Source organism: Lytechinus pictus, chromosome 12, assembly GCF_037042905.1.
Source record: "Lytechinus pictus isolate F3 Inbred chromosome 12, Lp3.0, whole genome shotgun sequence".
Taxonomy (NCBI): domain Eukaryota; kingdom Metazoa; phylum Echinodermata; class Echinoidea; order Temnopleuroida; family Toxopneustidae; genus Lytechinus; species Lytechinus pictus.
In genome coordinates this window covers 26,280,248-26,303,245 of record NC_087256.1, presented here as the reverse complement: position 1 = coordinate 26,303,245, position 22,998 = coordinate 26,280,248, and the positions used below count along the sequence as shown (strand labels likewise).

At 34.3% G+C, this 22,998-nt stretch overlaps 1 protein-coding gene across 1 annotated transcript in view; it reads right to left on the bottom strand.

Moving 5' to 3' along the window:
- The window catches only part of LOC129272633 (prominin-1-like), a 68,562-nt gene that overhangs the window by 42,128 nt on the left and 3,436 nt on the right, over window positions 1-22,998 (bottom strand). Inside the window, exons 4-6 of the mRNA XM_064107204.1 lie at window positions 16,474-16,594; window positions 15,474-15,540; window positions 13,884-13,973 (exon numbers count right to left, since the gene is read on the bottom strand). Coding sequence (XP_063963274.1) covers window positions 13,884-13,973; window positions 15,474-15,540; window positions 16,474-16,594 — 278 coding nt within the window. The remainder of the gene's footprint in view (window positions 1-13,883; window positions 13,974-15,473; window positions 15,541-16,473; window positions 16,595-22,998) is intronic.

Below are 22,998 nucleotides of genomic sequence, written 5' to 3'. Positions count from 1 at the left end.
ATGAAGTAAACAATAAAAAACAGGATGCAATTTCGGTTCATGGGTTCGATTTTACAGAAAAAAGTTACAAACCAAATTCATTCCTTATTTTAAAGTCAGTAGTAAACACGGTCAATAGATCTGTAATAACTGCAATTCAAGTACTAAAGTGAAATAATTTTCATTTTTCTTTTCTTCCTCCTGTTTTACATTATTACATAGAAGAGCTGTGATTTCTCTGTTTTGCTAGGAGGCTATCCATGGCTTCAACTGAAATTCCTTTTTACTTTCCACCTATTTTATCATTGCCTTTGGAGACATTTTTGCGAAAATCACTATTTAAGGTGTGTGTGTGTGTGTGTGAAACAAACAATATCAGTTAAAAACACAATGAATAAATACAATTACTGATTCATAATAAATGATGGGAGGATGCTGAAAAGCTAAAGCACAAAATCCATAAATGATCAAAAACATGAAGGCTGGGGATACATGTTAAAGAAAAAAGATTTTTTTAAATGACATAAAGTTCTATAATCATCAAAATATGGATTTCAAATAATTACTGAACAAATTTGTGAATTCATGAATGGAGAAAGAGGATAGCGGATAAATATGATTAGAGAGTCAAAAGGGGCCTAAGCTTTCGATCCTAGCAGAATCTTCGTCAAGGCAAAATGACCCATTTTGGTTATTTTGCCTCCGACGAGGATTCTGCTAGGATCGAAAGCTTAGGCCCCTTTTGACTCTCTAATTTACTCCATTGGCTCTCTTTTATTAGATAAGCAGTTTTCGGCAGCTTTTTTTTGCCAAATATAATGATTGATAGATAAGGTTCTGTGAAACAATAAACCCTACCACTACCAGCATTTAACTTGGATATAATTGCCTGGAATATAATATTAAATCATTATAAATCCAGGTAGAATAATGACAGTGGTTTCACGAATACATGTAACATGATACTGCAAAAATGTATGAGGAAGCGAAAGAAATACATCAAGATAACATGAATTGGCATTGGCAATGATGAGAATATTTAACTTTGACACATCTTCTTTATCTTATTTTGACACACCTTTTTCATTATTTCCAATGAGCTATCTTGAATAATAAAAAGTCGTTTTGTAAGGAGTTCAATCCAGGCTAGCTATTCATGAAAGTGTTTCCTTGTACATTAATGGTAATTGGTTTTACAGTGCCAAGAGGTTTTACCTTTAAAAAAAGATTTCATCGTTCTACCAGACATTGAAATGTGTTTATTTTTTCAATGCTCTTTACCAATACATGTTCATGTATATGTTTTGGCAATGATGCCATAATATTATTTTCTAATGTTTTTTTAAATGACCTTCCTTATTTTATGAAGTCATCATTTTGTTTGGAGTTTATATTTTCAAAACAAAGTGAAAGCATTTCCTTTGCATTATAACGATTGGCTGTCCAGTGCCAAATGGTTTTAAAGATTTTATCACTCTCCCCAATTTTGAAACATGTACTTTTCAATCACATGCCATTCTTACCAGTTAGTGACAAAAAGTATACAGATTACCATTTTCATTCATATTCATGCTCATCTGCCATTAACTTTATGAAATTTCACATATGAAAAACTATAGTGAAACAGAACTGAGCTAACCTTATTTTAAAGTAAAATTTATGCTTCTCATGTGATTACCACAATTTTCTGGAAGAATGAATGGATCCTTTTTTTTTTTAAATCCTCACTTTTCTTACAAAATCCTACAAAATCCAATTTAGCATAAAATGAATAAATTACGAGTTTGAAGACCACATTTATTCTCTAAACTTTTATATCTGTTCCTTATATTAAAGGACAAGTCCACCCCAACGCAAAGTTGATTTGAATAAAAAGAGAAAAATCCAAAAGCATTACACTGAAAATTTTGTCAGAATCAGATGTAAAATAAGAAAGTTATCATTTTCTTAAGTTTCGCTTAATTTTAGAAAACAGTTATATGCACATCCTGATCGGTATGCAAATGAGGGGACTGATGACATCACTCACTATTTCTTTTGTATTTTATTACATGATATATGAAATATTCTAATTTTCTCATTGTCATGTGAAGCAAAGTTTTATTCCTCCCTGAACATGTGGCATTACCATTGTTATAATATTTTATGTTACAGTTAAGTTGGACCTTGATGTCAAACAATAAAAAGCAAAAGAAATAGTGAGTGATGGACATCATCGACTCTCTCATTTGCATGTCACTGAGTTGTGCATATATAACAATTTTGTTAAAAATAAGAGAAACTTTAAATTGTCATCATAACTTTCTTATTTTACATCTGATTTTGATGAAATTTTCAGCATTATGCTTGTTTGATATTTCTCTATTTATTCAAATCAACATTTTTCTGTGGTGGACTTGGCCTTTAACAAGTGGAACGCCTCTGGCTGTCTCGCCCGCATTACCGATTCAGTATAGCAGCAGTGTTGACTTTGAAAACAGCCATTGACTCATTATTCACAAAAGAAAACACTCATGATATTAAAGTACTATGTCCATTGACCCATCATGAACTTTCACCTGATCATGTGACCCAAGACGTGCGCAAAACAATCATTCATACTTGATTACCCTTATGTCTATGTTTCATGAACCACTATTCATTTTTTTTATTCATTCATTTATTGATTCCACTTTTAAAACAAATAACATAATATACATAACAAATGTATTCGCAAACATAGTGTATCAAAGATCAAATTAAATATCTAACATAAGTATTTAAACATAAGGTACACTAAAAAATGTAAAAAAAAGTGAGGAGCCTAAATAAAAAACAGAGCTTGTAGAAAATTAGGCTCCCATTGGGAGAAAATATAAGTTGTTACTTTGGGCAAACAAATGTGGAAACGGAATACATATTTATTATATTGAATGTTTTACACAAAATATATCTATTGTAGATCGCACTCACTCAAGTGTACAAATAGCACAGCACTTTATGAAGCATCAATACATTTTAAAGAAATGTCCATAAATTAAACATTCAGCTATTAAAAAGGAACATTTCCAGAGACTTCGGGGAGGGGGGGGGAGCATTCCATCAACATTTATCAAAAGTTGTCAAACGTTGGAGTTTGATCGTCTGAGAAGCATAGGTGTCTGTCCCCCCACAAGTCCTTTCACGAAGCACTCCCTTGGAAGACAGGGAGGGGGTGGGGAGCATTACAAGGACAAAATTGCCTGTAAATTTCACAGACAACTGTTACAAGCTACTGAAATCCTCCCACCTGATTGGATGAGAGCGAATTTGTCAGTATTTTAGAAAATCACTCACAAGGTGCTCCTGAAACACACCCTGGGAGGGAAAGGAAGACTGAATCCATCCAGCCCAGGTGGGTGTTTGTTACGCACAACTTTACGCATGACTGGAACATGATCTTGGGTCCTAACTCAATTGCGTAGGGATATATTACTTGGCATGAGAAAGGGTTACCAGTCGCGCGTGAAGTCATTCGTTTCTTACGAACAGCTTTATGAAACACCCACCTGCTCTTTACACAGACATGGAGCACCATTGTTAGTGAAACAATGACACCGTTCTCATTACAAACCTAAAAACTAGTTTGCTGGAAACCGGTTTGGAAGATCACTTCACTAGCGTTCCCATTTGATCACCTGAAAGTGGTTTTCAAAACCACTTCACGGAAAGCGATCATGTTGCTATGGGTACGCTCTCAGTTTTGCACGAAATTTGAAACCGCAGCATAGGCATTCTCCACACAACATATATATGTGAAGATTGCTTCCCGAAGAACGGTCGTGTCCTCACTTACGCTAAAACCAGTTTAACAAGGCAAAGCAATCTTGAAAACTACATCACGAGGTGGTTTTCTGAACCGGTTTGGAAGATTGCTTCCAAGACCGCTTCGACCGTTCTCATTACACATTAATCTAGTTTCCACTATAGACACGTTTTAGGAAGGTAATGAGAACGGGGTCAATGATTGATTCAAAATGCTTATAAACAGACTTGCATTATTAATTCAACATTTTTCTTAAAATTCTGGAACATGATTTTATGATTTTTGTGCAACAATATCCATCATGGTTCTTGATGAGCCTTCTTTCGGTTCGGACATATGTATCGCATACAGTCCATGTGTGAAATGACCTTTACTTCCTGGGTCAAATTGTGATGCGTGGTGGGTGGTCTTAAAAAGAGGGGAAAGAATGAATAAATGCTCTTCCTCAGTTACCATGTTTTAATTTTATGTTGTAGTTTTTTTTTATTCATGATACATGCTTGTGAATCTTCTGCTCCAGAAAATCATAAAATGTAGCCTTGAAGAGATTACCTTTTTTTTTATTTTGCTTGTAATAATATTAACCAAAAATTATATATGTACCCTCTATCCAATCCAATGCTAGAATCCTTGATCCAACCCTGATGTATGTGTACATGTATATATGGCAGCAGCATCACAAGAGTTAAGAATGAATACAATAAATACCTACATATTTGCATTTCACAACTTGTAGCAATGATCACAGAGTACTGAACAAAGCAGTGATCCATTTTCTTGTATTTTATCTATTGTTATAATACCAAAAATGCATTTTGTGGACAGTGATATGCATCAATTGTTTGCTATTAGACTGGAACTCAGGATGTCTGTTTACAAAGAACACATTTCTTCGAAAAGGGGGAATTCATCAACTCTCTGTTGCAGTTGTTTTCTCAAACAACAAATATTGAACATGAATCATTTTAAAGTGGGCAAGTGTTTATGGATAGCAATAAAACGACTGGGTAATAATGATGATTTATGGTAGAGTATTGTATGGCGCTGTAAAGGGGACACACCCAATTTATGACACAGGATATTACATTTTGATCGGTATCAATTTTAATGGGGAAAGGGTTATCAAAGGTAATGTCTACCCTCCGCATTTAAACCCCGTTGTTATCTGTTTTCTTAAAACTGGATCAGTGTAAAGAAAAAAGTAGAAATAAGTTTAATGTGTAATGGAAATGCTAAAAGCAGTCTTGAAGGCGATTTTGGTATTCGAAACCAGTTTGGAAAACCACCCCACTATGTGGATTCCAAGACAGCTTTGCCTTGTTTCACTCGTTAATCAAGCGTAGGCGAGGACACAACCGTACTTCGTGAAGTGATCTTCGCACGGAAGTACGAGAGTTGCGGGTGTGGGGGGGGGGGCTATTTTGGTACACACGGATTGTAGAATGCCTATGCTGCGTTTTCAAATTTCAAAATTGTAATCCTAGTGAGAGCGTTCCCACAGCAACAAGACCACTTTACGTGAAGTGGTTCTGGTAACCAGTTCAGGAGATGGTGACGGGAACGCTAGCGATGCAGTCTTTGAAACTGGTTTCCAAAACTGGGTTCAGAGAAACCAGTTCAAGAAACAAGACGAGAATAGGATCCAAATTAATTTTTCAAAGGTAGAAATATGTGAGAAACAAATGTTTGAAAAAAATCCATAAAAGAATAACACTCAATTTTTGATTCATTGCATCACATGAGAGCGTTTTCCTCATACAGGTTTATGTGATGCCATTGAAATATAAACTCCATTAATACCATCTTCTGAATGTATTCCAATGATTGGAAATATTTTGGTCACAGATGCATGCATTATAGGTCAAGTCCACCCCAGAAAATTTGAATAAAGAGAGAAAAATTAAACAAATGCAACACTGAAAATTTTAATTAAAAGATTGGATGTAAAATCAGAAAGTTATGACATTATAGTGTTTTGCTTATTTTTCACAAGACAGTTATATGCACAACTCAGCGATATGCTGAAAGAGTTGTGATGTTCCACACTCTCTTTTTCTTTTGTTTTTATTGTTTGAATTGTAATAAGTACCAACTTGACTGAACCATACAATTTTAAAACAATGGTACGTGTTCAGGGAAGAACAAAACATTGTTTCACTTGACAATGAGGAGAAAATTTGAATATTTCATATTTCATATGATAAAATACAAAATAAATAGTGAGTGGGTGATGTCATCAGTCACCTCATTGGCATAAAGAACAGGATGTGCATATAACTGTTTTTGATAGATTTAAAGCAAAACTTCAGAATATCATAATTGGATTTTTCTCTTTTTATTCAAATCAACTTTTGGTTGGGGTGGTGGACTTTGTCCTTTAGGTTGGGTCTGATGACTGGATGCACATTAGGTAAATACTTTTCAGTTTATATGATAAAATGGCATTTTATGGGATAAGTATCACATGACATATAGGGCTGCTCACTGTAACGTCACAAAATCAAACCTTTAAAATACAATACCCCTGTTATTCTTGGACAAAAAGATTTGCCAAAAACTGAATTTTTGTCTCATTTTCAAACTTGAAAAAAAAAGCAAACTTGATGTTAGAGAGATCTAAATCTTCAATTGAAAAGTAATAATTAAATAATAATACATGTATGGGTGCTATAAAACTATGATATTCAAAGGCACATCTACATTGTATATTGTATGGCTATACACTATTACTAGTGATAATCTGAATTAATGCAATTATAAACTATAATCATAATATAACAAATTCATAATAAAGCTAATTATAGAATCCACTCGGCAGAGTGCTCAGGGCTCTCTCTAATTGTCAATATTTTGCTGGCTGTATCCCAGCAACCATCCCAGCGCAAGCCAGTACGATAGATAACTATAGGCCCGGCTATTCAGAATAAATTATGTATGATTTATTACCAAGTGGTACCTTGTTCTAAACCTACTGTGGCTTGCAGGTGCTCAATGCAAACATGGATAATTGTATGCCCATCCATTCATGGAATGGAATACCAGTAATCGAAAATGAATATTTAAAGGACAAGTTCACCCCAATAAAAAGTTGATTTGAATAAAAAGAGAAAAGTCCAACAAGCATAACACTGAAAATCTCATCAAAATTGGATGTAAAATAAAAAAAGTTACGACATTTTAAAATTTCACTTAATTCCACAAAACAGTTATGGTCGGTATGCAAATGAGGAGACTGATGACGTCATCCACTCACTATTTCTTTTGTATATTATAATATAAAATGTGAAATATTCTAATTTTCTCCTCATTGTCAGGTGACACAACAATTAATTCCTCCCTGAACGTGTGGAATTAGCATTGTTTTATTTTATACTATATGTTTCAGTTAAGTTGGTCCTTATTGTAAAATCTGTAAAAAAAATTGGAATATTGTATAATTTAAACATTAAAAAACAAAAGAAATAGTGAGTGAGGGACATCATTGACTGTCTCATTTGCATGTCACTGAGTTGTGCATAGCACTGTTTTGTAACTTTTTTATTTTACATCCGATTTTGATGAAATTTTCATCGTTTTTCTGGGTTGGACTTGACCTTTGATACTGTGGAACACAGGAGTCAAGTACAGGGACATGCATAAGGAAAACTCATTGAAATATATCAAGCGTGGAATTAAATTTCTTTTAAATCTAAAGAATTCATTACATCTTATGAAATTTAATTTTCTGTGGCAATTTCAATTCCAATTATCTGTATCTCCATGACTTTTTCCAAAGAAGATTATTTTTTCATTGACTAAGATCAGAATTAGTGAAATTAGATTTCTTTTAAATCTAAAGAATTCAATACATCTTATGGAATTTGATTTTTTGTGGAAATTCCAATTCCAATTATTATTTGCTTCTCCGTGACTTTTTCCAAAGAAGATTTTTTTTTTTCATTACTAAGATCAGATCAAGGAATGTTTCAGCTAGTAAAATGTTATCTTTTTAAACATTCTTTTTATATCATAAAGTATAACAATTAACCCTTTTAATTGTTCAGTTGAATGACCAATTGTGTAACAAATGCAGTGCTGTATACTCTGCAATGTATGTTCAAGAATATTGGCCCTAATTCTCAAAGATGGTTTTGAAAACCATTGGTTGAACCATGGATCCGTTTTAGTAGGATCCATGGTTGAACCCATGGTTTATGCAGATTTCCTGTATAAATTATGCTTGTTTACCACATATATTAGAAAAATGTCCAATGCTGATGCACACTTTTGTCACAGTGCGCCAAAATGACGCCTATTGCCATGGTTGAGTATACTATTTTATTCATGAGTCCACCGTTTTGAAGAGTGGACTCATTAAATCAAAACAGTGGACTGATAAATAAAATAGCATACTTAAAGGTCAAGTCCACCCCAGGAAAATGCTGACTTGAATAAATAGAGAAAAATCAAACTAGCACAGTGCTGAAAGTATCATCAAAATTTTAAAGTTTCGCTTATTTTTCACAAAACAGTGATATGCACAACCAGGTGAGTCAGTCGATGATGTTCATCACTCACTATTTCTTTTGTTTTTTATTGTTTGAATTATACAATATTTAATTTTCTTACAGATTTGACAATAAGGACCAACTTGACTGAATCATATAGTATTAAACAATACTTGTTCCACATGTTCACGGTGGAATTAATCGTTATTTCATTTGACAATGAGGAGAAAAATAGATTATTTCATATTTCATATAATAAAATACAAAATAAATAGCGAGTGGATGACGTCATAGTCTCCTCATTTGCATACCAGCCAGGATGTGCATATAACTGTTTTGTGAAATTAAGCGAAACTTTAAAATGTCATAACTTTCTTATTTTACATCCGATTTTGATGAAATTTTCAGTGTTATGATTGTTGGATTTTTCTCTTTTTATTCAAATCAACTTTTTGTTGGGGTGGACTTGTCCTTTAACCATGGCAACAGGCATCAATCATACATGGAATCTGCATAAACCATGGGTTCAACCAAATTAAATTCAAAATCACCTTTGTGAATTTGGGCCATTATGCTTAATATTGTGCTCTATATGATCAAGAGAATGTTCTTTGGGGAAAATAGAAGGGAAATTCACTTGTTTTATGGGGGTGGGGGGTGGGCAGTGTTTTTGAAGTCTTGAAGTCGAGTTCGACTAAATCCATACCGGGTATGCCATAGAGCTCTCTACACAAGAAGAACTACATCAATTACAAATTGGTTCAATCTCCTAGGGGTGGGGTGGGGGGTTAAGGGGAAGTTTACCCTGACGAAAACTTAATTGTAAAAAAAAAAACAGAAAAATAATGAAAATTATTGGAACAGTTTAAGAAAAATTCATCAATTCTGCACAACCACGCATTTCCCTATTGATGCCGGCAGTTTGTAGTTTTGTGAGTTTTTTTTCTTCCTTAATATACATTTGCTTTCAAAACACTTTACTGGGAGATAGATTATCTACCTTCTTTACCTGTAAAAAAAATCAATACATCCTCCACAACAGACCCAGGAAGTTCATTGAAAAAAGGAGAGAAAAGAATCAATAAAATCCTCCTCACAAACAATACCACAGTCAGGTTCATTGTTTAGGACTCATGAGATGATACCTACATGACTTTTGTATATCAAAGAGGTGCTTTTTTCCTTTGTTATTTCAGACATGCCAACCTTTCGCTTTTTAGAGTATTTGTTCCTCTTTTTTGCTATGAATACACCAATACTTTTTGGATAATTTGTTATTTTTTCTTTAAATTTCTGATCTGGAGTATGTATTATACACATTGCAACACTAGCGCCGGTAGACCGGTAAAATCAATTTCAGGCCAGTAACTTGTTGCATGAAAAGAACAAATAAAATTCTTACCTACGAGCACATGTTTAAAATGGTGAATTATCAAGTTTTCAAGGAGAGTCATTTCACATGTTTTTTCCCCAATCTCACTACAACAGGCTGGCGATTGTAACGTTGAGACAATTTTTTTTAAATTCGCGTTTTTGTCGAAAAATACTTTTTTTCCTTCTAAGAATACTTTTGTTTTGTTGTAGAAGGTTGGCGTGTCTGTATTATAACTATTTGTGTGATGAACTGCCCAGGTGAATCCAAAAAGGAATAATGCCACTGACCAAAAATAAAGGGTTACAGTTTTGTTGGAAATGCAAGAAGAAAAAGTTTTAAAATGATTTGCAATGCTTTATCACATTAGTACAATGCAAGAAATTCATACATGACAGGAAAGCCCATCAAACAGTACAAATTTACTTCACAAAATTTCCTTTCCAAATATTCAGATAAAAGTTGTAGCTGTCCAAATAACAGAGAGTATTATACCGCGTAGGAGTGTTCACTGAGCACTATAATGCAACATAAGGAGGGTTTGCGAGTCAACGCACAAAGAGTTAATATAAACTCATTGATTTTATACTAAATTCTGAATAATTTTACTTTCACAGCCTGGAAATCAACTCAAATTTTTGCCATTGTTTTAGTCTCCATTTCAATCCAATTACTATTTGAATGTTTTATTGTCTAATATTCATTACTTTTTAACATTTTTTTTCCATGCTGTTTTACTATATTTAAGGAATTTTTACGTACACTTGCTCTTTCAAAATTACATCTTATCTATGCACATCACAAATCCTTACATGTACCTGTTTGAATTGTAATTGTTGCTGACCCATGTATGACTTGTGAACATAAAACATGCTAATTTCAGCCTTTTGGCTGTGTAACATGTATTGTTTTCATACGAAATAAACCATGATTGAACTGAATTTGAATTGAATTGAAATAAAAATGCATGAATTTCCATTTTCTATTTTTCTAATCGAATAAAATATTTATTTTTTCAGGAGCAGGTGTGAAATGATTTTTCTGTTGATATTTTTAAAACTTTCAATTTTTTGAGAAAATTACATTTTATTGATTTTTTTAAATTCACGATACCTGGAAATCTGCTCATTTCATATCACGTCACAAATAACAAACAAAAAAAACTTCAAATAATATTTTTAATCTTCAGCGGATTATCCTCAAACCTTCAACAATATTTTTTAAATCAATTTTTCTGTTATTTTTACAATAATTTTTTTGTCAAGGTGAACTTTCCCTTTGAAAAGTCTTTTTGAAGACATCTTCAAATCAAACCAGGGTTGTGTGGTCTAGTGGTTAGAGCATTGTACTCGTGACTGAAAGGTTGTGAGTTCAAATCCCACCTCTGCCATTATCTACACTTTAGCCAAAGAGGCCCAAGAGTAATTTCTGTCGTCTATAACAGTCAGCCACTATTACTGATTAACCTAGACATGAAATGTTTCATGATTATGTAATTGGTTACATGCCAGCTTGGCGTTGATGCAGCAGAAAGCTGCTTTGCAGAGTTCCTACGGGAGTTACCCAAACAGAAACAGATACACTTTGTTGCTTTATACGAGTACATGTGTATCTATATGTAGATGCAATATATGAGGAGTGAGGACATCAGTACAAATAGCTGTCACAAGGTATGATAGGAACAGCTCTAACAGACTATTTAACGGTACGTAGTATGGGTACCTACGTGCCCAAACAAAATGCCAGTGTGCATCATTTGTTTTATAACATAATGATGGTGATCCTTGTTGTTTGACAAACTGCCTTCAGGGTCATATTACATAAAGACTTGTTAAAATAACAAATGAACAGTTTCTATATTATTTACTATTAGCCAATCAGATTGACAGATTTCAGTAGCTTTTAACTGTTATTGTAAATTTGTTATTATACCAAGTTTTATGAAACAGGCCCCTGATCATCTAAAAACTGTGGTTATCTGCAATACTTTATCTGTACTGGTCATTGTCAAATAACATCAGGAGGTTTAATAAAATGACTTCCTGTCCCAATATGAGGCTCATGTATGCAAATGACTGCATTGATTATCGACTGTGATCAATAACAGAAATTAGCTCTACGAGTTCTTGCTAACCTTTATAATATATTACAGGCCCTGATTTTGCGTACACTGAAACCAATCACTTGACTGTTAAAAATCCAATTAAAATCACCAATACACTGTATGTACTTCTTTGACATGAAAGCAGGCTGGCACCAAATGTTTGTTCCAATGTTCATCCCCGTCTCTTTAAACAAACAATACATCATAACTCATGTCCTTGTTGTCAATCAGATTACATCACAAGGATATCCTATTCACAGACAATTTCCTGAAACGGTGCGTCAATTAGGTGGAAATCGGTTCAACCAACGTGACATAGAATGCTCTGGGTGATCTAGTAAAGGATCTTTTATAAAGGAAAATAAAACCCATGGAACAATAAAGAGTTTGAGTGAAAGCAAAACAAAAAAAATTAGAATAAAATCAACGAAATTTGGGGTAAAATTTGACAAACCATATTAGACAGTTTAATGAGCATTTGAAAGTCAAGAACACGACTGCTGGAGATCCTCACAATGGCAGTACAAACAAGATCTGTGATGTCACATTTGCATATAACACCCCCAAAAATCTCTTTTCTCCCTCATTCTAATGATAGAAAAAACAATGCATGCATGATATAATGATGTGAAACCTGCATTACATGTCCTCTCATATTACAATTCCTGATCTTGTGATAGACTTACATGTAGATTAAAAGAGAAAATTTAAGTAAATTATAAAGTAATACGACTACCGAAGTGATGACGTCACAAAGAACTTTTGTAGCATTTCACCGTTTTTGATAACGTATTCTTGTAGAGCATGATGAAAAAAACCCCACTACCAAAATTTGGTGGGAATCGGTCCATGGGGGCCTTAGATACGGCCTCATGAATACATAATTTGCCCCATTGAAGTCAGTGTATTATTGGCCTGGTTCTGAAGGTAAGGAACCAGGCCAATAATACATCAACTTCAAAGGGGCTATTTATGCTCACAAGGCAGAAGCCGAATTGATTGTGAAAAGATGAAAATTTGTTTGATTTGAGTTCTACCAATCGGATGAATCTCTTTACGAGCATCTACAAGGACATAGCATGAGTGATCTCAACATTCAAATGCTCATAACTTTCTTATTATTCATTCATTCAATCTTTCTCAAAAATTTGTTGATCCATTTCTTTGATTTGTCTCTTTTATATGAATCTTGTTTCAAGGGTTTCATTGTCCTTTAACAATCTTCTGAACCAGTTTACAAGACCACCTTATCATGTGGGTTTTCTGGGTTCCTTTGCATTGTGAACCACTTCAGACGAGATTCTGAACAGTATCGTTCCTGGAAGCAATATTCACCCTAAACTAAAATGTACCACTTTAATGAATTTTGCGGGGATTGTACAGCTTGCCTTGGCAAATTTATATAGGGCTGCCTTGGCAAATTAGGACCAAATAAAGTTTGACCCAACTACCTGAGCCGAGAGCGTTTCCACACTTGATCAATACCATTCACCAAGGATGTGTCTAAGAACGCTAACTAAAGCTATCTTCAGAGCAGCTTCACTGAATCAGTTTGTTGGGTATTGCACAACGTCTACTTAGCTTGTTGTATGCGAGCAAATGGGAGGCTGAATGTCAAACATTCGTACCGTTGCACAGTACTGTCCAAAATATACCATTGCATGGGTCAGGAAAAGGTGACGTCACTATAAAAATATGATTCAAAGCATTGCATGTGCTTAGAATAAAATGCAGGTGCAATACGCGTAGGGCTTACTGGGTGAATGGACATTGCTGCTGCAGATCAGATGCAAGTTTGAGGGATTTTCCTTTCGCTTTCAAGATTTTCTTTACTTTCATAGATTAACGTAGGAAAAATCAATTACTCCTCGTATTTTTGCCAACTTCTGTGGCAACGTACAACACAAATAGCGATTATTCTTATTCGTGCAATGGTACGACTTTTCGCTTTCAGTGAAAGAAAGAGACACTCTTTTCAACTCTGCAATGCCACGTACTAGAATAGAGCATCTTTCTTTCACCTTATATTAATGTGAAATCTCGCACCATCGCGCTCATGCCTATTCACTATTTGTACACTGGCTCAGAAAAAATGACCGTGATTCGACTGCTCTCCTTTATACTATTAAAATCAAGATGGTTATCATATGTACTTACTCTCCTCCATGTCGATGACTGCATCGATAGCTGGGCCTACGTTTGTTCGGAGACTCTCGCGAACAGGAACACCAACTATAGTACCAATATCTAAGTAAAATGAAAAAAAAGTACAATGTATATTATTTCTATAGATAGAGCACACACACGTACCAATTGATATCTTTGAAGATAGAGCACAACCAAAGTACCAATATCCGAGTTTACTTACAATAGAGAAACTTTGGCATCTTTATTTAAACTTAAAGACGGATCATTCCTTTTATAACCCTCCCAAATATATACACCGGGGATGAATAATTGCCCATTGCTCTTGTCAATGCTAGGTCCCAGAATTGATTGTTAAGTTTGGTTCATAAAAACAACCTAACTTTAATACCGCCCTTTCACACGGTAAAAAAAAATTGTAATTTGAATGATGATTCCAGTGAAAAATAAGGCTAATGACAAAGACTTTAATATGTGTGAAACCAAACTATCACAGCCAAGATTACAATCGAAATCATTATCACAATGATGATTCAAGATTCACGTGTGAAAAGGCCCTTAGTGCGTTTAGACCAAGTCAATATTAGATGAAATGGGTAAAGCCTATTTGGGAATTAGACCAAAAGGTTATTAGACGAACTGGTTGTAGACAAAATGAGATGCAACCATCTGCAATGAGAACAAATGGGTAATAGACATAGTGGTTCGAAACTGATTATTAATTTGTTTCTCTTTTTTTTGGAGTGCACTTTGTCAGAGATAAAAACCAACATTTTCTAAATTTCTGACTATAGAAACAAGACTTTAATTGACTAATTTCCATAAACAATTGAATAATTTCCATAAAGTACAATACCAAGTATGTCATTTATCATAAATCATGAAGAGTGCAATAAAATACCGGTAAACAAGTTCTAAAGATCTGGTTTCTATCAGATATTAATCATTTCAAGTACCCAATTGAATTAAGTATCTTCCTTTTTTTTTGGTCCATAATGTTTAAAAAGGGTACTTTTAATTAACACTGTGGCAATTACACATATATATGATTAAGTACATAATCATTTGAAAGTATTATTGTTTTATAGTTTTCATATACATGTACTTTGTATTCAAACAAGTTAAAAAGCAATATTGTAATTCATGATAAAGTGGAACAATATTTTGCCTAGATGCTGTTTTCAGACAATATATTGGGTAGCCACTATTCACATATTGTAACTCTAAAACATATCTTTTGTTTTTGCTGTACTTAACTTTTTGAAATTTTGACAAAAGAGCCAACCCACGCTTACACTTGAAATACAAACTTGTGTACTAAGTCAATCATATTTAATTGCAATCAAATGTACCAGGTGTCACAGAAAAAGCAACAAAGTGGATTTATGTACTTGTAATTTACCTTCGACAAGATAGACTGATTCTTTTTTCTCTTCTCAATACAGAGATTCAAAGATCAGTATGCTTCTCTTTGTATTCAAAGGACAATGAGCAAATTTCCAAAAGAAAAAATTATGACATTGATGGATTTCCATATACTTGAGATCGATCGCATCAATCATAACTATTTACTATTGATAAATGTCATCATACCACACTTACCATTCAAATCGGTCCTGACTTGGTCCAGTGTAAATGATAGTTGATCAGTCATTACAAAATCAATTTCCTACATTAAGAAAAAAGCAGGATAACATTTCACAGGGGTGTGAGTGGTCACAAATTATAAAAAGATCTGAAAAAAGCTGAAGAGTGTTGAAAAAGTCTGAAATAGAAAGAGCTCCCATACTTTTTGTACAGAGGAAAACCAGAAATAAGCTGACATTAAGCTGAAAATCAAAACAAAAAAATCTGAAATATCAGCTAAAAATCTGAACTCTCACACCCCTGATTTCATTGTGAGATGCAAATTAAATAAAATATAAATTTCAAACTCGCTATGTTGACCAAATATACATGTACACTCATCTTATTTGATAATTTGGTGGACTCATTAGACTGCTATTTGTTGTGCAGTGAGCAAAGCCATGCAAAATTGACAAAACTTGCCATTATGTTGTTGTTGATGTACTTTATTAAACACTACATATGAAGAAACCTAAATGAAGAGGTGTTGTGGTTCAGTGGATGAGTCTCCAGACTTTGAACTGCAAGATCAAGGGTTTGAATCAAACTGCAGCACTCATGTCCTATGGCAAGGCATTTATCTACATTTGCCACTCTCATCCCAGGGGGCCGTTTCATAAACCTGTTCGTAAGATAAGAGCGACTTTAAGAACGACTGGTGAACCTTTCTTACGCGCCAAACCATCGCCAATGAATATACCATTTACCACAATAAAGGATCACCAGTCGTTCTTAAAGTCGCTCTTAACTTAATACGAACAGCTTTATGAAACACCCACTGGGTGTAGTACATTTGTAAATGGGGACCCGGTAGTAAGAAATTCCTTGAATGCTTTAGCGCTCCTTAAAAGTGACCCACCCACCACCCCATACAGCTCAAATGTAAATACTAATATTAATTGGCAGACATCAGATTAATGACATTATGTGTTCTTAAAATCATATATCATATATTATATGGAAGGTTATAACCCACCTCAAGTGTGTTGTTCAGGTATCTCACGAAATCTAGAATATTATCGCTGACCCTGGTTGGGAGTGTCGTCGCCTGGCTACCTGTATACCCACTGATGCACAGGGCTGTCACAGCACCGGAACTGTATTCGAAGGACAGGTGTGAAAGGTACAAGTTAAAGGACAAGTCCACCCCAACAAAAAGTTGATTTGAATAAAAAGTGAAAAATCCACCGAGCATAACACTGAAAATTTCATCAAAATCAGATGTAAAATAAGAAAGTTATGACATTTTCAAGTTTTGCTTGATTTCACAAAACAAATGAGGAGACTGATGATGTCATCCACTCACTATTTCTTTTGTATTTTATTATATAAAATATGAAATATTCTAATTGTCTCCTCATTGTCAAGTGAAACAACAATTAATTCCTCCCTGAACATGTGGAATTAGCATTGTTTAATACTATATGGTTCAGTCAAGTTGGTCCTTATTGTCAAATATGAAAAAAATGAAATATTGTATACTTAATTCAAACAATACAAAACAAAATAATTAGTGAGTGAAGGACATCATCGACTGTCTAATTTGCATGTTACTGAATTGTGCATATCACTGTTTTGTGAGAAATAAGCGAAACTATGAAATGTCATAGCTTTCTTATTTTACATCCAATTTTGATGAAATTTTCAGCGTTATGCTAGTTTGAATTTTCTCTGTTTATTCAAATCAGCATTTTTCTGGGGTGGACTTGACCGTTAAAGATAAATACCAGTTGTGGTACAAACAATCTTAAATTGAGTTCTAACAGAATCAAATGAAATTATCACCCAAGTGTTTATACTGTATGTATGAATAAACAATATGTCCAAATAGTTCTGGAAGAAAATGTGTAATTGCAGAGAAAGAAAATGAGCAAAATAAGCAGGGATCTCCATCAAATGTCAGGTATTTTTTGAAGCAATATAATACACTGTCCCACATATGCTTTTCTGTGTTAGAAATCATCAAAATTATTGATTTTAAGCAATAAAGATTTCTTGATTTTATAAAGATAAGTTACAATTAACCCTTTCGCATTTCAGGCTCAAGCAAACAATGCATTGTTTCCCTCCCTGAAAAGAATTCAGCACAGAGGGGTTCATGGCCCAGCGCACAAAGAGTTAATGTACCAGATCTGGATGTAAGATACTATTTTAATAGCCTTTTCAGTATCACCTACATACTGTATATAACTAAAGAAATACTGTCCTATCATTCTTCCATGAAAAACATTTGTTTTTAATAATACCCCATTATCCATTTATTTTCTCAATTTTGATACCCTTTTCACTGTACATGTATGCACATACATGTAGGAATTACAGTATATCAATGACATATCCATAAGAAATAACAATTTTTAGTGGGTTTTTTTTTTTGGTATGAGAATGATGTCCACAATGACCATGTATTAGCAGTGCCCACCCTCTCCTTCAGCCCTCTCTCCCTGGGGCGTCTTTATACCGCACATTAAAGCTAAATGACAGTAGTTGCAGTAAACACTGATTTCGTGAGAAAGTCTGTAAAACCAGGGTTAAGTATTACTATATCATCGTGGGTCTAGATCTGGTACAGTTACATAAACTGAACTTTGTGAAATCATAAAATCTAAGCTGAAAAACGATCACACTGAAGATCGCCAACACAAATAGGCACACGTGGGACAGTATATTATTATTGCTGGAATAAAGACCCGACGGAAGTGCCCGAATCCGCGCTTATTTTGCTTATTCCTCAGCAATTACACAATTTCTTCCAGAATCCTTTGGCACATATTTTTTATTCATACAAACAGACACCTCGGTGGTCATAATATTGGATTCTGTAAAAAGTCATTTTGAGATCGTTACCACAACTGGAATTTATCTTTAAATCAAGATTAGTCTTTTTTGTATCAATTATTGCCTACATCACATGCACACTATTATTGTACATGATTCACATAATTTCTGAAGAAAAAAATTCTGTTTCACATTCAGCACTACTTTTCCCTTTAATACAAAGAAGCAGCTGGTGCTTTCACAAGATTCAATGGAATATTGATTTTAGACTGCACTACAGGTTTCTGAATAGAAAAGCATTCAATGCTATAAAAAGGCATTGAGGAAGAGAAGAGTATAAAATAAGAATGAATAAATCATCTCCTTGGAGGTTGCCTGTTTTTCCAAATGAAACCTCCTTGGATGTTCACTGCGCGCAGGGGGGGGGGGGGGCACTTTCATTGACGTGTGGATACCATCCGCGACCAAAGAAACACGTAAAAAGGATCTCTTTTCAAGATTGGGCATGCAACGTATGTAACGTAATAAGGGTGTCAAAAGCACTAAAATATTGAAAAAACGGGTACATATTTCGCTAGGAAAACTGTGTTATGGTCCTATTGCGAGGTAGTGATAAAGCATGTACTTTTTTCCACAAACAAAGGTGTTCAGGATCCGATTTGAGCGAGGTGTAGGAGGTAGACCCAATGTAAAAGGTAAAGCCTACGTCCGTGACATAACAATTAAAATATCGCTGTACTTGCTTAGGGGGTCAATTTAGGGAATACGGTCAATTAGGGTACCGTTTTGTTTCCAATATTTGTTAAGGGTAGGGTAAACAGAAATCCCATGCCTGAATTGCTTCCACATCACGACCGTGGTTGCTAACAACAAATTTATGCAAAATCAGGCATTATCAGAATATGGAAAATACTTGTTTCCTTAGGGGGCATTTTCACGGTAACTGACGTTACACGGCTCAATTTTACACACCTTTCATTGTGTGTATCTCTAAAACAACAAATGATGGGAGTTTGCTTTTGATAGAGTTTAAAGTAAACCTTGCTGTATACTCTGATACTAAGTTTTTCAATGTAACCACAATCGTTACGCATCAGCAAGCAAAAATGTGTCGGTAATTGACATTACACAAAAAGGACATGCAATTTCAGGGTGTTCAGTAAAATTGAAATATCTCATGTCCCTGAGTAGATAGAGTAATAATTTTATTATGTGAATATACCTTCATTACTAGGTTAAGATGTGTCAAAATATTAAATAATTTGTTTTTGTCTTTTGGGGGCTATGATAATTTTTCCACGACCATGCTGGTAACTGACATTACACTTAATTTGCCATAGAGATAACACATGGAAGTCAAATGTGTGGAATCATTGCATTGTATCTTCTGTGCAGGGCTTCACATGAAAGTGAGCTGAACGTGGAACTATACCTGAGTTTCTAGGAACATTTCAATGAAAAACAATTTTCTTTTCTTAATTCATTTTCTTTGATTTGAACATTTTTTTATTACTTGTCGGTAACTGACACTACACATGTGCTATATGATTTTCAAAGGCATAATTTTATTGGTACTTTATATGTAAAGCTTTTTATAAATCATAAAAGTTTCATAATACTTCACATTTTTAATTATTAAAAGATAAGAAATGTATGTTTTACTTACTCGGGTGGGGGGGGGGGGTGGGGGTCATAGCAGCTACATGTATTCCTATAGTAATTTGATATTGCATTGACTGTACACATGGATTTTTCTGACTATACACCCATTTATATTCATCAGTTTTATATTGACTTTTTAAACCTTTTCCTTCTCCAACCTCCCCCCATTTATATTCATCAGTTTTATATTGACTTTTTAAACCTTTTCCTTCTCCAACCTCCCCCTCCCCTCAAGAAAGGCAAAATGAATAAGGGTCTCCTCCCCTAGGCTACACGTACCCCTCCCCGAATCTCATGCAGCCATGCAGTTTTATTGATTTCTATTCTGGTCAGTGCAAGCAATGCTTGTTCATATCTGTCGGATTTCAATTCTCTTCATAATTTGTTTAATCATTCTCTTTGCTAATTTCTTTTTTAAGCTGTCAACAAAAAATAAACCCCAGCTTCTAAACTGAAACTGAACTATTTGTAAATTAGAAAAAAACAGTTTTAGTAGATCCATGCAACATTGATCAGAACTGTCAAATTTCACTTTTCATCTATACTTGTAAACCAAAAACAAAAATTGTATCACACATCTACACTACTAACAGGTATAAAAACAAGGAATTTACTTTTAGCCCGGCAATGCTCAAAAGAATCCTAGAAACTAAAAAAAGGGGCCCTGGAAACCCCCCTTCATCGCAATGTTAAGCTTATCAAATGTTGAAGATTTAGGCAATAGGTTGGGAAAAGTACCCCTCCCCCCAAAAAAAAATTGTCTGATACAAACAATTAGGTACTTGGTAAGTGCATGTGCAAAACAATTTCATAGTATTTTTTTTGCACGATGGGAATGCAACTTCCTTCATAATTTTATATAGTATTCCTTGTGAACTATACCTTTTAAAAGTCAATAGCAAGCTCCTTCTGATGTGACTTTTCCAAGTAAACTATTAAAGTGAAAGACTTAAATAACAAGTATACAATATTTCTTCACCATGAAATTGACCACACATTTGCATTTCACTATTGCTAACCAACGTTTTATCATGGTAACTGACATTAAATCTCGGTAACTGACATTACATTTTCCACTTGGTAACTGACATTACACATATTTAATGGCCCCCTATGGCTTGATTGTTAATTGGTAATCTTTAATTTTGGTGGAGAAGGGAGGGGTGTTACCTAGAGAGGAAATCTACCAAGTTTCATATAATATATCCTCTTTTCCAGGAAATGAGAAAAAAAGTTCATGTTTTTGGTATTAAACTGACATTACATGTACATACTTAACCAATATTTTTTTATCAGATAAATTAATTACTGGTGTTTCTTTCTATGGGATTTTATAAAGTGTTATGATAGCAAGCTAAATCACAGGCGAAAACATCATGATCATACCTGTTCTTTAAAAATCTGTCAAAACAAAATATGTATCAATATACCATTTTCAACACTAATTTGTATCCATACTTCGGCAGCCATTTTAAAATAAAAAATGGCTGCCAGAGTCAGAAAAAAATTTTGTCCCAGAAACTTCGGGTCTTGTATTATTAAAAAACATAAAGCATTTGACATGAATATCAACTTGATTTGTTTGCCTCTGTGTCCATCTGTGGTGAAAATGCCCTAGGGTGCTTTTTGAATCCCCATGGTCGCGCCTGGTATCCATCAATTAAAGTGGCCCCCCTGGGGTTCAGTGTTAAACAGGATACAAAGATAATAGGCATGGGTGTGATGTACCACATTTCAAAAGGCAAAAGAAATGTGCTCTATAATTAAAAATGAAAATGATCAAAATTACCCAACTTAATTGTAATTTCTATCAATAAAATGCTATTGATAAAAAATTCTCCATAAGGGATTCTTGAACAGAAATCCCATGCCTGAATTGCTTCCACAGCACAATCGTGGTTGCTAACAACAAATACAAAATCAAGGGCCAATGGCGTTTGTGAATGGCTCTATCGATAAAGTTCTCCTGAATCAACCGTACATTTTTTTATTCAGTCAGACCGTCTCTTTTCTACCTCCTTGCCTGGCCAGACCTCCTGGGAGATAGAGGGGCTGTACCATGAGCGTCATCGAACGGTGTTGTTTACGCTTTATAAATTCACAATATCATTATTATTCATAAAGCTTTCTGTGTTCGCGAACACAAGATTTTACAAAGGAGTAGAATCAATTTTATCAATAAAGAAAATAATAATTTGCCCTGATGGTACAGAGTTTGATAGTTAAACCAACTGTATACATTAATGTCAAATTCTGCTATTAAAGCCCCTGCCCCCCATCCCCTTCCCCCGGATTAATATTTTGCCTTCACCCAACCGAATGTAAAATGTGAAAATACAAGGTTTGTTTTATATGCAGACGAAAATACAAATGCAACATTGACTTTAGCCCAAAACTTGATGAAATATGTTTTTCATGGCTTAAAATTGTCAGCATTCTGTCTGCATTATACCATTAGAAACTCATTTTCTCTCTCATTTTCTTTGTCTGTGCTTGTGCTTGCTCAACAGTTACTGACATGTACTCTTCAATGCACACAAAATGTTATGCCTTCTTATAAATCCTCTTTCAATAAATTTTCCTTCTCCTCCTTCTTTCCACTCCTCCTTCCCCCTTCTTCTCTTCCTCTTCTCTTCCTCCTCTTCACTTTATCAAAGAAAAAGAAATGGTGCTATAAACCTAGTCTGCTGTGCGAACCCTTCACTCAAGTTAAGGGGTCTGAGTGCGCATCCTACATGTACTATGGCTTGTGTACTGAAGGCCCTCTCGCTCAGAAATTGAAACAGCAAGTTTAGTACGTGCTAGTCTTGTGTGAAGACCCACTTCTTGATCAAAGTTTCAATTGGGGGTCTATGCCTGAAGACTACTTTAAAACCATCACATATTATCATTCCTTTTATTTTTTATTACATTTTTATTAATTACTATAAAACCATCACATATTATCATTCCTTATATTTTTTATTACTTTTTTTAATTACTATAAAACCATCATATATTATCATTACTCTTGAATGTGAGTGCCATTAAAAAATAATTAACAACAAGATTACTATTATTT